The 16446-nt window shown below is 45.0% G+C and overlaps 1 protein-coding gene across 1 annotated transcript in view; it reads left to right on the top strand.

The window, feature by feature from the left end:
• The first annotated feature begins 8036 nt into the window (after positions 1-8036).
• The window catches only part of ARHGAP25 (Rho GTPase activating protein 25), a 45767-nt gene continuing 37357 nt past the window's right edge, over positions 8037-16446 (top strand). The window contains exons 1-2 of the mRNA XM_082643333.1: positions 8037-8408; positions 15131-15218. Coding sequence (XP_082499459.1) covers positions 8226-8408; positions 15131-15218 — 271 coding nt within the window. The 5' untranslated portion in view covers positions 8037-8225. The remainder of the gene's footprint in view (positions 8409-15130; positions 15219-16446) is intronic.

Consider the following 16446-nt stretch of genomic DNA (forward strand, 5'->3'; position numbering starts at 1 on the left):
GAGTTCACTAATTTAGAGAGCTTCCTCTATTTTTTAAACTCTGCACATTACCTAACACCATGCCCTGCACATAAGAAATGCCCAAGAAATTTTTCTGATTGGTTAATTTAAAGGGTATGAATTTCTTTGTTAAAGAGAATCCATCCTATGAATTTTCTGTTTGAACTTTATTCAACATTAACACACACACACACACACACACACGTACACACACACGTACACTTCCTTCCTCTCTTTGTTCCTTCCAATTAACTTTTCTAAGCCAGACACAGTGAGGGTCCTCAAGATACTAAAATGAATAAGACGTGGTCTTTGCCCTCAAGAACCTCTCCATAGGTCTAGCACCTTATAACCTGCAGACATGCAATAAAAGCACAAAGATATTTATTCCTCACTACTCGGCCATAAAAAAAAACGCAATAATGCCATTTGCAGCAACACGGATACAAACTAGAGATTATCATACTAAGTGAAATAAGTGAAAAAGAGAAAGACAAATACCATATGATATCACTTATATGTGGAATCTAAAATAAGACACAAATGAACATATCTGCAAAACAGAAACAGTCTCACAGACATAGAGAACACACTTGTGGTTGCCATGCGCAAGGTGGGGGGAAGGAGAGGGATGGACTGGGAGTTTGGGGTTAGTACACTAGCTGCAAATTATTACATTTAGAATGGATATACAACGAGGTCCTACTGTATAGCACTGTATATAGGAAACTATATTCAATATCTTGTGGTAAACCATAATGGAAAAGAATTGGAAAAGAATGTATATATGTGTAACTGAGTCACTTGCTGTACAGCAGTAATTAACACAACATTGTAATTCAACTATAAGTCAATAAAAAAATAAAATAAGAAAAAAAGATATTTATTCCTGAGCCATGGGGCCTTCTGCTCACCTACACAGCCAAATATCATTTCCTGAGAGAGAACACTGAGATCAGAAACTCAAAGACTTCTTTGTGGGCTTCCCTGGTGGCGTAGTGGTTGAGAGTCTGCCTGCCGATGCAGGGGACACGGGTTCGTGCCCCGGTCCGGGAAGATCCCACATGCCACGGAGCGGCTGGGCCTGTGAGCCATGGCCGCTGAGCCTGCGCGTCCGGAGTCTGTGCTCCGCAACGGGAGAGGCCACAACAGTGAGAGGCCCGCGTACCGCAAAAAAACCCCCAAAAAACAAAAAAAACCCACTTCTTGGTAAAGGACCTCTTGCTTCTGAATGATGCTTTATATCCTTAAGGGTCCTCTTGCAGAACGTGGATGTCTGTGTAAGTGCATGGTCAAGAGTCTTGGCAGAAAGTGTGAGCAGGGCTGAAACCCAGCTGGTGCTCCTATCATGAAGCTGTTACCCTGGAGAGTGGCTGCATCCATCCATCCAGGGGCACCATCTTCTCCCCCAGGACAGCTCCTGTCCCAGGGTTATGAGATGGACCCAAACTGGCCCTGGATCTTTGCTTGGCACAAGATGGCAGCCTCTCTCCTTTCACTCCCCTTCCAGGAAGCAACCCCTGCTCCATTGCTAAGCTCTTGGGGATAGTGGATTTTCTTGCTGCGCTTCTTTTCTCCCACACTGATACCTAATGCAAGCTCTCTGTAAAGTCCCAAGGAAAACAGTAACCTTCTCTGTCTTGTATCTAAGTTGATCTCCAGTGCCTTGAGTTAATGCTAGTCTCTTCTGGGCTCAGCCTTTTCTTTGATTTCTGAACATCTATTATGTTACTTTCCAGATCAGAGATTCTCACATCCTGGCTTTCACTTGCACCTCTTTTTCCCCAATAAGCTCTTTCTGAACCCACAGGCCTCACCTGTCAAAACTAGAATTCTGGGGAAGTCAAAATCTCTCAGTCCACCCTCATATATCATCACACCCAGAACAGGACTTTCCTGCCTATTCCAACCCACCACGTTCTCTGCTTCCTTCCCAGCTTCTACGAATGAGTCTCTCAGGTCTTTGAATGTTTGTGGGGCAGGGTTGTGTCTGGTTGATCTTAGATCCCAGACCCAGTCACTGCTCCCGGTGCGTGCCAAGGGCTCAGCCAATGTGCATTGGATGAATAGATGGAGAAGGCCCCTCACCTGAGCCACCCAAACCCCAAACTCCCACCCGCCTCCTGTTCAGCCAGCTCTGGAGCTCTGGTGGTCTGCCTCATCACTGCCTCTCCTACGCTCTCCATTTCCCCGGCTGCCATCCTAATTCAGGCCTCTGGATTCACACCTGGAATTTTGTACATGGTCCAGCTAGTCTTCTCTTTTTCCTTTCCTCAATGTCTCTCCCTCCTTTCCTCTCTTCCCTTTCATCTCTTCTTCCTTTTCTCTCATTTAACATAATATCCAGTCTATCCTATGATAATACTGCTAACAATAATAGCTTCCATTTAATGCCCATGTTTTAAGAGTCTGACATTGGCTGGGGCCCGTCCACTTATCTTTGTTAACCTTTATAGACTGGCCACTCCACGAGCTATGTATTATGATCACAGTTTCACAGAGAAGGTAACTGGCAGAACATGATTCACCCAAGGCTGCATACGTAGAAGCCTGTGCTCTCTGCTACCTCACCCTGCCCTCTCTTTGTCAGCACTGTGTTAGATGTTGGGGATACAGGGTGAACAAGGCTAAGCATGAAAGCAGAGCCCCTGTCCTCTTAGAGTTCAAGTGGAGAGAAAAGACAGAGTAAGAAAAAGGACCAGGAGGGATGATAAGTGATTTGAAGGACATGTGTCCCCAGTTAAGAGGGAATAGAGCCCAGGGTGTGACTCAGTCTGGCTGGGCTGAGAAGGCTTCTCATGGGAGGTGTGGCCGGAAGTAAGTCTTGAAGGATGAACAAGAACATTTAAAGAACTGGGTGTGGGTGAGAATGGGTGGGGAGAAGAGTCCAGCAGAGGGAATGGAATACCGTCATGGATGGAGTGCACAATGGGTATGCAGAAAGAGAGCAGGAGATGCAACCGGAGAATCACAAAGGACTCTGAACCGCATGGTAGGGAGTTTAATCTTCATCTTTTAGGATGAAGATGTTGGAGGGTCACTGAAGGCTTCTAGGTCAAAGAGTAACATGATCAGATTTGTGTTTCAGAAGGACCATGTCACAAACAATGTCATCAGTGGATTAGAGATGAGAGTGGTAGGAGGGAGACAGGACAGGGAACTATTGCAGAAATCCAGGGAGAGGATAAATGGGCCAAGAAAACCAGGTAGGGGTAGAGAGGAGGGATCAGAGAGAAAGAGAGCTATTGATTGTGAGGACTGTAGGAATGGGTCAGCCTTCTGGTTTGGCTGGCTGACCGGGGAGAAGTCAGTCACAGCAAACCAGAGAAAAGCAGGCTTGGGTGTGTTTGTTACACAAGCCCGGGGAATGGTAGGAGGTAGGGGGAGAAAGATGGTAAGTTCAACTAGCATCACGTGACCTGGAGATCCTCACGGAGGTACCTGAAGGCAGTCGGGTAGATGAGTCTACAGCTCAGGAGAGGGTGTCTGGGGGTAATCTATGTATATTCTACTCCCTTTTCAACTTTATTTATACAAGGTTCCCAGACTAATGCACTGCTCAGATCAACATACTGAGAAAATACCTTCAGTAGTTTTCCAGCTTTGATTGAACTATTCCCATCTCACATGTTCAGAGCCTCTAAATAGAATCTAAACTCATGCAGTGTTGAGAGCAGATGGAAGAAATATCTCAGAAGTAGACCCTAGAAGATTTTGTGATTGATTATCTGTGGGGGGAGGGTGGGGTCAGAAGATGGAAGATAAAGAGAGGAAGTGATAATGCCTCCCAAGCTGACTTCTCTGTTTATACTTCCTCCTTTAATTTTTTCTCGCTCCAACTTGGGGAGAAAAGCAGCTACCTTCTACTGCAAAAACAGCACGGCTGAGACTGTGGAACTTCTTTTATGTCTCTTCTTGCCCTCCCTCACCTGCAGACGAAAATGCAGCCTATGCGGTTCAATTACTTAACTTGTCTCTATTTTATCATGAACCTCTCTTGCTTAGGTAGATGAGATGGCTCCCTGTTAGCTCTCAGATCAAGGTTGAACTTCTCACTCTGAAAAGAAGCTACTTTTCTGGACCTTTCAGTTTGATTTCTCTCTTTGATGAAATGCTACCCACACCTTTATGGCCCATTTTGTCTCATGCTTGGTAATGATACTATTCAGATTCCCAGAAGTGCCAACCAATAGACCTTTCTGTGATGATGGAAATATTCTCTTCCTGTGTTGTCCATTACTGTAGCCATGAGCCACATGGGCTACTACTACTGAGCACTTGAAATGCGGCTGGTGTGACCGAGGCACTGAACTTAATTTATTTGAATTCATTTCAATGTACATAGCCAGTCACGGCAAGTGGCTACAGTACTGGACAGTGCAGTGCTGGGGGCTTGTTCTTTCTTTATCTACTAGAGTACGGGTGGGTTTCCCACCTCCCTAGAGTGTTCTGCAGACTCTTAGCAACTGCCTTCCAACTACCCGCCTTTTGCTGGTCTTCACTTGGCCCCCGCTCCAGCCCACAGCCTGGCTCAGACCTCCTTCCCAAAGGGCTGGGATCATGCGCTCTGTATGTGATGACTGGCTCACAAGCAAAGCTTATCACGGTTATTATTTTCATTATGAGAAACAGCTCTAGAAATAGTAACAGATCTCTTTGTTTACTTTATCCGGGAACAAGTCACACCCACAGACAAGAGAGACTGTTCAAAGGAACGAACCAGGAAAGTCATCAAAAATAAGTCCAACTCAGGGCCCACCAGGCTTTCTTCTCTGATATTTGAATCACCTCATGATAGGGCTGGCTGATGAGCCATACCGAGGGCCGAGGTGGGAGATGGCTCTGACATGGGACAGAAGGAGCCCCTGCTTCGTTACTGTCTCATCAGAACCCCTGCTGTCATCTCCCCAGTGTTCAGGCCTGATTTGAGCAGTGGCAGTTTGCTCTGAGCCATCTGTACTCATGGCCCAGTGCCCACAGTCATAACACGTATGGTGGATGTATGGGTGAATGGGATCATTTCTGAAATATAACAGATGGTTAGCCAAGGCCTTGATCCCATGCATATGGACAAAGTGTTCCCCTACTTGTCACAAGGACATCAAGACCCCTCTTGGCCAAGTATGAGAACATAACATTCTCATATCTACTCTTCCTTTTCCAGGCCATTCTGCAATGCACAGATGCTTCTAGGGGGAGGTTTTGAGTGTTGCATATTTGTTTTTGCTATTATTGTTTTGGCCACTACAGAGCATAAAAAGTTTCCCAGAGCTATCCCAGCAGCTGAATTCTTCTGTGCTGTGTTCATTCTCTTCAGTCTACGGTGTCGTTTTGGCCCCTGCCCCCCCATCCTACTTCTTCAATTCTTGTTGGAGTTCTTCAGTTTCTGCCATTTTCTAGAGCAGTCCGAACAGTTTCTGTGGGTCTCTGGGGGTAGCCTGAGTCTGCGGGGACCTGAGTCTTCACAGCCACCACGTGGCACCCACCTGCTTTCCTCCTCTCCTGCACTGGCTGCCTTTGGTGGTATCACCCTAGAAGCCTAGAAGCCCTCCCTCCCAAGTCTGATACTGCTTCGGCTGGATGAGCACAGAAGTCACACTGGGCTGGGCAGAGGCTACCGAGGTGAGGGGAAATCCCTGTGCATCTGCCAGAATCCCTCAGTCTAAAGAAATTCTGTGTGCCAGCCATTCTTTCAATCTCTGTCCTGTTTCTAGTACGAATGTGAGTCTTTCCATGTTACAGTTTCTGACCTAGAGACACAGAGCTGTGTACAGTTCTTCCAGTTCTCTTCTCCCCACTGTATTCCTGCCCAAACCCTCCTCTGGTTCCTTCAGATCATTTAAACAGCCTTAGAGCAAGTGATCAGCCCCAGAGTAGCTGTTCTTTGAGTTACAGATAGAAGGCCTTGAAGATTGCAATGAACTGAAGATTAAGATCAAAGATAAAATTCTTAACTGGCTTGCCGGGACACATGGATATAAAGCAAACCCTTTGCTAGCACACTGCTAAATTTTCATCAAAATGTCAAGTTACTTTTTACTGCAACGGGGTATGGGGATATCTGCACTCTTATGATATCTGTCTAATAGGAGGTTGAATCAAGTGTGTCTTGTGCCCTGGTGTACAGCATAGGATGATCTCTCCAGTCCCTGGTGGGAGGCGAGGGGTGACTGCAAGTTGCCATCTTGGGAATGAGGGTATGTGACAGGAACGCAGACCACTTGTGGGGTTGAGGGAGCCCAGTTAGGGCAGAGTCCACTTCAGACAGCAATCCAGGATGAACTATGTAAATAGGGTGATAATTCTGGATCCAGTTAGAGTCAGTGGAAGAAAGACTCTGTAATGCTGTATAAAATTCTGGTAATTGAGGGCTTCCCTGGTGGCGCGGTGGTTGAGAGTCCGCCTGCCGATGCAGGAGACACGGGTTCGTGCCCTGGTCTGGGAAGATCCCACATGCCGCGAGCGGCTAGGCCCGTGAGCCACAACTACTGAGCCTGCGCGTCCGGAGCCTGTGCTCCGCAACGGGAGAGGCCACAACAGTGAGAGGCCCGCGTACTGCAAACAGAAAAAAAAAAATTCTGGTATTTGAAAGCAAGTCACGAATATAAATAAAAGACAAAAACTACAGGCCTAGAGGGAGATAGAAAGAAAGGAATCAAAAGCGATGAGAGAAGCTGTTGATTCAATGCATTGAAAATGGGAATTAAGGAAGAGGGAAAGCTTGACAAGGCAGCAATGTTTTGAAACGAAGAGAGAAGTTTAGGAGGTCCTCGAAGATGATCTCCATCTTCGCAGTAGGAAGTAAAGTCATCTGTTGATAAAAATAATGAGTGACATTTGCTCACTTTGGACCAGGGACTGTGCAAAGTGGTTTATATATATGAACCTGTTTAATCTCCACAACAATTCCATAGAATAGGGGCTGTGATGATCCTAGTTTCACAAGCAAGGAAACTGAGGCTCAGAGAAGTTGCATAATGTACCCAGGGTCAAAGGGCCAAGAAAGGAAAAACTGGTCTTTACCAGGTGAGATGAGATTGGATGAGAGTGGAGTTGGCTTAGTTCAGCTTCTTCGTGAATGATCTGGGGACTGACAAAAGCTGGATAAAGGGATTATAAGATGGAGACTTCCTCCAACAAGGAGGTGAATGCAAGCCCTGGGGACTGCCAAGTGTGGAGCACACCACACAAGGTCGAGGAGACACGGAGCTCCAACGCGGTTTTAAGGGAACTGTTGAACCAGCTGCGAAAGAAGGAAGGGGAGAATCAGAGGAAGGACATGTTGACCCCCAGGGGACCACAGGCCGGCTGATGGATCGCTGTGGAGAGGAGGGAAGGAGGGAGTTATCCTGGGTGGGAGTTACCATGGAGACAAGCTGCAGACACCTGGATCTAATCTGATGAGAGGCGGAGCTCTTATGTGAAAACAAAAGCAAACTACATGATGCAGTGGGTTGGGGGGGTCTGGATTCAAATTCTGCGTCTGTGTCCTGGTGGCAGGTTCGTGTCATTTTCAAAGGCTTGTGTGCTGTCAGCTACATGGGAGGGACAACCCAACTGAAAACGTAGTAGGCAGGCAGCTGCAGGGAGGCCCTTGGTCCTGCAGAGAGGGCTGTGAACACTCTCCGTGGGCGGGGGACAGAGAGCACTTGACGACACTGGGCAGGAAGATTCAGGAGGTGCCGGCATCCTGCACGCTGGCTGTGTGGTCAGGGGTCAGGGGGCTTTGGGGGGCCGTTGGGGCAGGGCAGTACTGGACAGTGAGGTTGGGGAACACAGTGGCTCCTCCTGAGGAAGAAGCCAGGCAGCTTCTGGCTGCCTCTGCAGCTGTGTGGGACTCGCCCTGAACCCTGAGAGCAAGAGGCATTATTTTCTCCCCTCTCTTGTCAGATATTGACTCCCACGCAGGAAAAAGGAAGCACCTTTTGTCAGATGCTGTGGCCACTTCCTCTTCAGAAGGCTCCAGCCAATCTCTGGCTTTGCAGAACGAGGGCGCTGACTCCAGCTGCCGGACCTTGAGGGTGTAGGGCCCCAGGGCCGGCGCTGACAAGGGCTGGGCCCTCGGCTGGCCCGCTGGGTTCCGGGGCATCCTCTCTGCTGCAGATCTGGACCCCTGAGCCCGACCTGGCTGGGGCCCAGTGCTTCCCGGCCCCTCCCTGCACACTGCTCACAGCCCCTGTCAGCTCGCCTGTCTGTCCCTCTCCACAGCTCGGTCAAGGAGTGTGATGACCGGAGAGCAGATGGCGGCCTTTCACCCCGCATCCATCCCCAACCCGCTGGAAAGACCCATCAAGATGGGCTGGCTGAAGAAGCAGAGGTCCCTCGTGAAAAACTGGCACCAGAGGTACTTCGTGCTGAGGGCACAGCAGCTCTATTACTACAAGGACGAGGAGGACATGAAGCCGCAGGTACCAGCCTGGCTGTTTGCCCCCTTCCCAGGGCTGTCCCCTCCTGGGTGTGGGAGGTGGGTGGAGCCCCAGAGATCACTACAGACTCACAGGGGGGCTTCTTACTAGGATGAGACCCCTGTCCATTTGAAAGGACTTCTCTCTCTCCTTCTCACCCTTTGTGAGATGCATAAACTGAGTTGCAGAGATGACAGGGTAATCCTCCTCCACGGAGCCCCAAGATGAGCACTGGGGCTCTTCCTAAACGCAGCGCTAAGTCGAGGTTGGCAGCGTGGTCTTGATGGGAATGTGGAGCACAAGGGCTCAGGGAGAGTGGATTTGGGTTCAGGAAAATTGATTTGGGGCTTTCATTTATTTGTCAGTTCAATCAATATTTATTGAGCATCTACTGTGCGCCAGACACTGTTCCAGGGAGTTGAAATAACTCAGTGACTAAAACAGATAAGCACCCCTGACGTGTGGAACTTAGAAGATGGGGAGGGGGGAAGCAAAAAGATAAACATAATCAATAAGAAAATTATGTGGTTTGTTAGAAAATGACTAGTTCTATGAGGAGAAAATAGAATGGGCTAGGAGGATCAAGCATTTGGGGGAGGTGGTACAATTTCAAGAAGGGTGGCCAGAATGCCTTCATGAGAAAGGGGACATTTGAGCAAAGATTAAGGAGGAGAGGCAATCCGCCAGGCAGATCTCTGGGTAAAGAGCACTCCAGGCAGAGGGGACAGCCAGTGCAAAGGCCCTGAGGTAGAGCATGTCTGATGTGTGTGCGAAATAGCAAGGAGGTCAGCGTGGGAGCAGCAGAGTTAGGGAATGAAAGGATCAAAGGAGATGAGGTCAGAGAGTGGAGCCTTGGGGGTTGGGACGCAAATTGTAAAGGACATTGTAGTCCACTGTAAGGACTTGAGTCTTTACACTGAGGGTGATGGCAGGCCTTGCAAGTTTCCCGGCAGAAAGGGGTCATTCTTGGGTCATGTTGTAAAAAGATGGTTCTGGTTACCATGCTCAAAAATAGATCCAAGGCTGAAGGGAGGAGGTACAAGGGTAATTTAGGTGAGAGGTTATTATGTTTACAATCTCAGTGGGCTGGAAGAAAATGATCAGATCCCTGATATACCTGAAAATACAGCAAATAGGACTTCCAGATGGAGCAGACGGGGCTAGAGAGGGCTTTGATCGTAAATCTTGGGCCTGGGTCTTTTCTTCCTGCCTCACTGATTCCTCATGGCCATCATGGTGAATGAGAGCAAAAGGGGATGCTGTTAACAGCTGAGAGACCCCAGGTGTAAATTGTATGTCTCAAGGCAACCAGGAGGACTGGACACCCTTTCTAGAGCTCATGCCTGTGGAGGTGGAAGAGTGGGCAAGGAACTTATTAGGGAGGACAGACTCTAAAACTTTCTGGAGGCAGAAAAAAAGCCCCAAGAAGGGTGAGGATATTGAAGGTGGATGGCTGGGTAAGCAAAGAAGTGAGGAGGTCATTTTGGAAGAGGACAGTTCTCTCTAAGGGCAGGCTTGAGGCTCTGTGACGCATCGGCAGTGCCCGGTTAATCAGGCCCTCCACTCAGAGGGCTGTGAGTGTCTGTCCCTGCAGAGGCTGGAGAGGGGCCAGAGACCGTACCACCGCCTGGGTTCTTGCCCAGTGTCCTGTGCGTGGTAACCAGACTTTCTTCACTTTACGAACAAACCCTATCAGAGGCAAGCAATTACAAGCTAAGATGGGGTTCCTGGTACATTAATAGCCGAGGCAGGAAGTCTTCCTGTCTGCGGAGCCTGAGGGAGATGGCAATAATGTGTTAGCCTTCCCAAAGCAGCAGAAAGGGAAGTTCAGTGAAGCTTACTTCCGTGAGGTGCAGCGGGGAGCTTGTGTTCTTTTCCTGGCTCTACTACCATATGGCCATGTAATTATTTAATTTTTCTGGACCCCTCTTTTTTTCTTTTGTAAGATGAGACAATCATACCTGGCCTGCATCTGTCACAGGATTAAATGATATGAAACACATGTAAAAAATTGTTTTGTAAAAACATAAACGGATGTCAAAGAGTAAAATAAATTATTGGAGGTCCTGGCTTGTCTCCCTTACTTTTGGAGGAGGAAACTCTGAGTCCTCTCAGGATTAAATTAGTCTGATAATTAGGTAAAGCTTCTTGTAGAATGACAAGTATGGTTTATTTTTTAGAAAACCTATTAATGTATCAGACCAATAAGTCAAGAACAAGAAGTCAAATGAGAAAAACCACACAACCCCTAAATAGATGGCTGAAAAAAGTGTTTGATAAAATCCAAAACTCATTTCAGATATGAACAGTTTTTTTAAAAAAGGAATAAAATGATAATTTCTCAGAATATTTTATTTTATATGGATGTGAATATTTTGATTACAAAAGCTATATGGGTATATAGTTGGAAATTTGGAGGATGCAGAAAATCACAAAGTGGAAAATAATAATTATCCCATCAGTAAGAAATAACCACCTAAATCCTCAATTCTTCCAGTTTTTTCTATGCATATATATTTAGAAACTCATCTAAATGCAAAATTAGTATAATAGTATTCTTTAATTAAAAATTAACAATATGTCTTGAATATTGTCCAGTATTATTAAATATTTTCTACAATGTAATTCTTAGTGGTGGCAAAATAACTTATTTTATGGACATTCTATAAGTTATTTAACTAATTTCCTCCTGGAAATTAGTTGAGAATTTGGGCTGATTTTTCTATGTTATTATAACAAACAGGATTAAGAGGACATCCTTGTAGACTTTTCATATATCCATCATTTAGTAAGATAAAGAAAAGTCTATTCAAAATAAAATACTTTTATTATGCTATCATTTCACATTGTTTTGGGATTCATAGACATTGCAAATATCTAGACGTGAAATGAAAGATACGAACTAAATTCTTGGGTAAAAATAAAGGTCTATTTCCACACTGTGTTTCACACCATTCATGATTCTGGATGGGTTAAAGACTTACGTGTGAAAACGAGTTCATAAAAATCCTAGAAGAAAGTGTAATTATCTGTATGATCTTTGGGAAGCAGGTGTTTCTTAAGCGTAGCAACAAAGACAGTACAAGGAAAAGACTGATGTAACTGCATAAATGGAAATGTCTGTACCTTAAAAACCAAAATAATAAGGTGAAAAGGCAAAAATAAACAGGAAAATTGTAAACAACTATTCTTCCCAAACAGCAATAGGAAAATGAACAAATGACGTAAATGGGCCATTTCCCAAAGAAATGTAATAGCCAAAAGGCATATGGAAAAACTCCACTCAGTCATAATTAAAGACATGCAATGGAAGTTAATGAGATACCATTGTCCCCTTATCAAAATGGCAAAGATTTTCTAGAAATTCCATTGTTAGTAAAGACTAGGGAACAGGAATTCTCATGTACAACTGGTGGAAATGAAAATCTGTGCAACCTTTCTGGAGGGTAATATGCCTCTTAGAAATGCAAATTCTTTGACCCTGCATTTCTAATGTAGGGGTTTATAACAGTGATGTGGAAACAATGCCCGGTGGTAGGGGCTAAGTTATGTGAGGCAACTTTTATATATCTATCCGATAGAATATAATTCAGCTGTTGATGCCCTAAATTAATACTTTTTGAAATTGAAAGATGTCCATAATATAATTGCTTTGAAAAAAGCAGTTAACAGCAGAAGATGATTTATATGCTAATCCTATTCTTGAGGGAAAAAAACAATGAATCTGTAATTTATGGGAAAAGGCTTGGAAAGAAATACACAGAGGTGTTAACTGAGCTATCTCTGAGTTACACATAACTTTTACTTTTCTGCTTTCTTTATGACTAAAGTATAAATTAGTTGTAAATTTAAAAAGAACACACATACACTCCGATTCCTAAAAAACTCAAAAAACAAAAATCACTCCAGTAATCTTAGAGCAATCAGATGAAAAATGCCCTCATGTATACTGATGATGTGTACATTTGGTGCAGCCTTTCTAGAAAGCAATTTGGCCGGATTTCTAAAAGCTAAAAAATATCATATCCAGAATGACCCAGTCATTCTGGTTTTAAGAAGCTATCCAAAAGAAATAATAAGATATATGCAGTGCTATTTGTAATGAGAAACATTAGACCAAATGTCCAACAAAGGAGAATGATTCAGTAAATTATGGGGCCCTCTATGATGCACCCTTGTATGTGCCCTTCGAGGGGACCCTGGGGTTCAGGAGAAGGCAGTCTGTGCAGTTTTTCCTCTGAGTTCTCAGAAAGGTCTGTCTAGCTCTAACAGTATAATGCCCTGTAAGTCCATGACCTAGCTTCCTATAACTCATCCCAAAAGTTTCTTTGTCAAGGAAGTTGTTTAAAACAGAATCTCAGTGAATTGCCCTCAAGTCTCTGCTACAATGATGGCTTTAGACAATCCTGGCTTAGCTGTTCCATTGCCTCATCTGCTTTCTCTGAAGTTAGAGCAGAGAGTTGTCTATCAGGGGCGAGCTGGGAAATGTTTAACCAACAGCCCTGTGGTAGGGGAGTTGTTTTGGACACAGCATTTGCCAATTTCTGTTGTGTAAATACTCCCACTGTGGCTGATTCAAGCTACCAGTATCACTGAACACAGAGTTGAGAAGGGATGTACAGTAGCACAGTGTTAGATAGTATTCCTACCACACAGATAGATTTGATGTAAATGACCGTATGAACAGAAATAATAGTAAAATAGAGCACATAATTAGGTAAATAGAAATTTTTGTCTTTTCTTTTCTATTTATATGAGATGATGGATGTTCACCAAACTTATTGTGGTGATCATTTCATGACGCTTGTGGGTCAAATCGTTCTGCTCTGCACGTTGAACTTGGACAGTACGGTATGTCAATTGTGTCTCAGGGGAATTGCACCTTGAACTTGGACAGTATGGTATGTCAATTGTGTCTCAGGGGAATTGCAAGAAAAAAATGAAAGAGAGAATTAGAAAGTGATGAATTCTGAGTAGTACTACCTTTATTTTTAATATAAAGTATTTCATTGTAAGTTTATATAATTTAACTTTTAATAATGGCTGTGAGTTATGGCACCTGAATAAAACACTATGCTGTTTTTTCAGACAGGAGGAAGCACTGCCTGGTAGGAAGATAAAGAAAGTGTCATTTCAGGGGTACCTGCCTCTCCTTAGTTCGTCTCTAAACTATTATTTGATAGTTTCATCCAAAAATAGTAAAAATAAAATACAAAGTATGTAAATACCATTTATTGAACAGTTACTAGGTGCCAGGCTCTGTGTTAAACGTCCTGAATATACTATCCAGCAGCACAAAAAGGGTCATTTTTTTTCTGAGGCCACCGATATTATTTAAAGATGGCGGGGAGCGTGTAGGTGGTGGTTATTTTTAAGTAATAAAATTAGAGAAGTGTAGGCAGAGTTTTTTTCTTTTCTCTTGTCCTCCTTCCCCCTCCTTCTCCTCTTCCCCTTTCTCTCCACGCCCCCTTCTCTTCTGCTTTCGCTTCTAATCTTTTTCTCACTCAGTCTTAGACATTTGCATTTATAGACCCCCAAGAAACATTTATTCTTTCAGGATTCTGAGCTGATCTGGGAGTTCCTTTAGACTCTTCCTTTAGAGCTTTTCTGCTGCCAATCCTTTTCATCCATGGTTTGTTCTAGAAACAAGACATCACTGTTTACTCGGCTCAGAATCAGACACACTACCTACGACAGCTAGTGAAATGTAAATTGTGAGTAGGGAACTCTAGGATGATTAACTGTGCCCCCTCATGCCGTTACTTAAACTTTGAAAGCGTTGGTTTCCTCATCTGTAATGTGGGAGTGGCCATCCTGCCATGTTTCTGATTTGGGGGCTGTTCTGAGGTCTAAGGAGATGTTGCATGTGACAGTGCACTGTCAATGGTAGAGCAATGAGCGTACACGTGGTGGAAGTGACTTGGTTTTCTGATGATGTATTCATGTGTAAGGTCACCAATTCCACCCTCACTCCACCCTTCCCCCACAACGGATCCATGATCCTCCTCCCCTTGCCCGTTCAAGGGACATCAAGCTGATGGGTCCCAGCACTTCCACTGATGGTGAAGAGCACAGAGTTTGAACACACTTCTGAGATGAATTACCATTCTGCCACTTACTAGCTCTGTGACGGACAAATCACAGAACCATTCTGACCCCGAGTTTCCTCACTTGTAAATTTGTGCAGCAATACCTTGCCTGGAGAATTGCTTAAAGGACTAAGTGAATAATACATATTCAAGGTGCTTAGCAGAGGGACAGACACCTGGAGTGTGCTGCTCAGAAGCTCTTGCTGCTATTAAGTATTGCATCACCTCAATGAACCTGTGATTCAGTCCCCAGTGCCCCGTATGGCAGTCCAGCAGGTGGTATGGTCCCCCAGTCTCAGCATGGCCTCCACAAAGATCAGGTGTCTTGTTTGGCAAGGAATTTTGGCTCTTGGAAAGTAGGAAGAGGCAAGGGTTGGTGATGGCACCGTCTCAGTTCATTTTCCAGTCAGAACCTTGCCCTCCTGTCTCTTTAGGCACCTTGCTTGCTCTCACGTAGCTGCCACTTAATTTGACCAAGGTCTGAGTAGCAGAAGTGCCCCATTCGAAGCTGGGATGCCAGCTTTCCATGCTCCTCTCTGCTATCCCATCATTATCCTATCTGTCCTCCAACTTTCTTTTAGTTCCTAGCTGGTAATGTTTTTGCTTACCTTAAAGACCTCGCTTTCAATCTTTCAGGGTTGCATGTATCTACCAGGGAGTACAATCAAGGAGATCGCCACAAACCCAGAAGAAGCGGGGAAGTTTGTCTTTGAAGTCATTCCAGGTAGGTGACGAAATGTGGGATAGACGTGCATCACGTTCCCATGTTACTTCTGACCCCAGAAGTCAAGGCTACATTCAGTGAGTCTGTCAACCAGCTAGCCAACCAACCTAGTAAGAATGCATAATAGTTCTGTATATAGTTAACGATCCCATACTAGTTCATTAACGACAGGTGAACTAAGTGGGTGTGCACCCGGTTGAGCTCTGTAAGCATTTCACGAGCACCTGCTTGGAGCCAGGTATCCACTAGGCACTGGGATACTGATCGGAAAGTGCATCATCCCTGCTCGCTAAAAGGAGCTCAGCTTTGAAGGCGAGTGGGACAGTAAAATGAACAGTTAAATTATACATTGAACCATGTGAAATGGCCATGTTGGTAGGTCAAAAACAGTCGACAGTCAACAGTCTCATATGGTTCATTGTGACCTATTAAGAAATGACAACTCCGACTTAACTGAGCACTTACTACATGTCAGGCGCTGTAATTTACCTATTGCACAAGTTAGCCGCACACTGGAGAGTGTCTCTTTCTAATCAAGAGTTACCTTCCTCGAATGCATTTGGGGAAAGGGGAAGTTTGTCTCAGTTTGTCTCAAGGGGAGTTTGCTTGTGTCTGTGGAAGTCTGTCACACTGAGGCTGTTCTCCCTGTCTCTTGCTCCTTCACCGCCCCCCCCACAACCCAACCAACAGGAACTACAGGGCTTCTGGTCCAGCTATGCAGCCAAGTTGCTGCTGCCATGCTGACACAGCAGGGGAGACCAATGTCCCCTGAGTGCCCCTTGCCTTAAATTTCTTCTTACCTCTCACACAAGGTAGCTGTGTGCATAAGAAACTTGATGGCAAAGTCAGTGTAGCAGAGAGGGTAGACATGCCCCATCTGGAGCCAGCCTGCCCGGGGCCACATCCTGGCCCTGCCACTTACTATGTGTGTAATTGTGATGAATTATTTAATTTAATAATTTAATTTAATTATTTAATTTCTCTTTGCCTCTGTTTCTTTACCTGGGAAATGGGGACAATGATGATTATAGTGAGGATTAAGTAAAGAAGTATATACGCCACATTTGCTGCAGTGCCGAGTGTTTGAAGTTTTGGCAATAACTAGAGGAAATTGTAATGTAGAAACCAATCCCCAAACTGGCTCTGACTATTTATAGAAAACAAAGAAAAACAGAGTTGTTTTTTTTTAAAGTTCAGCTCTTCCCAAGTGGCCCCCTCATGGGCACTC

Source organism: Mesoplodon mirus (genome assembly GCF_964341445.2).
Source record: "Mesoplodon mirus genome assembly, chromosome: 14".
NCBI lineage: Eukaryota > Metazoa > Chordata > Mammalia > Artiodactyla > Ziphiidae > Mesoplodon > Mesoplodon mirus.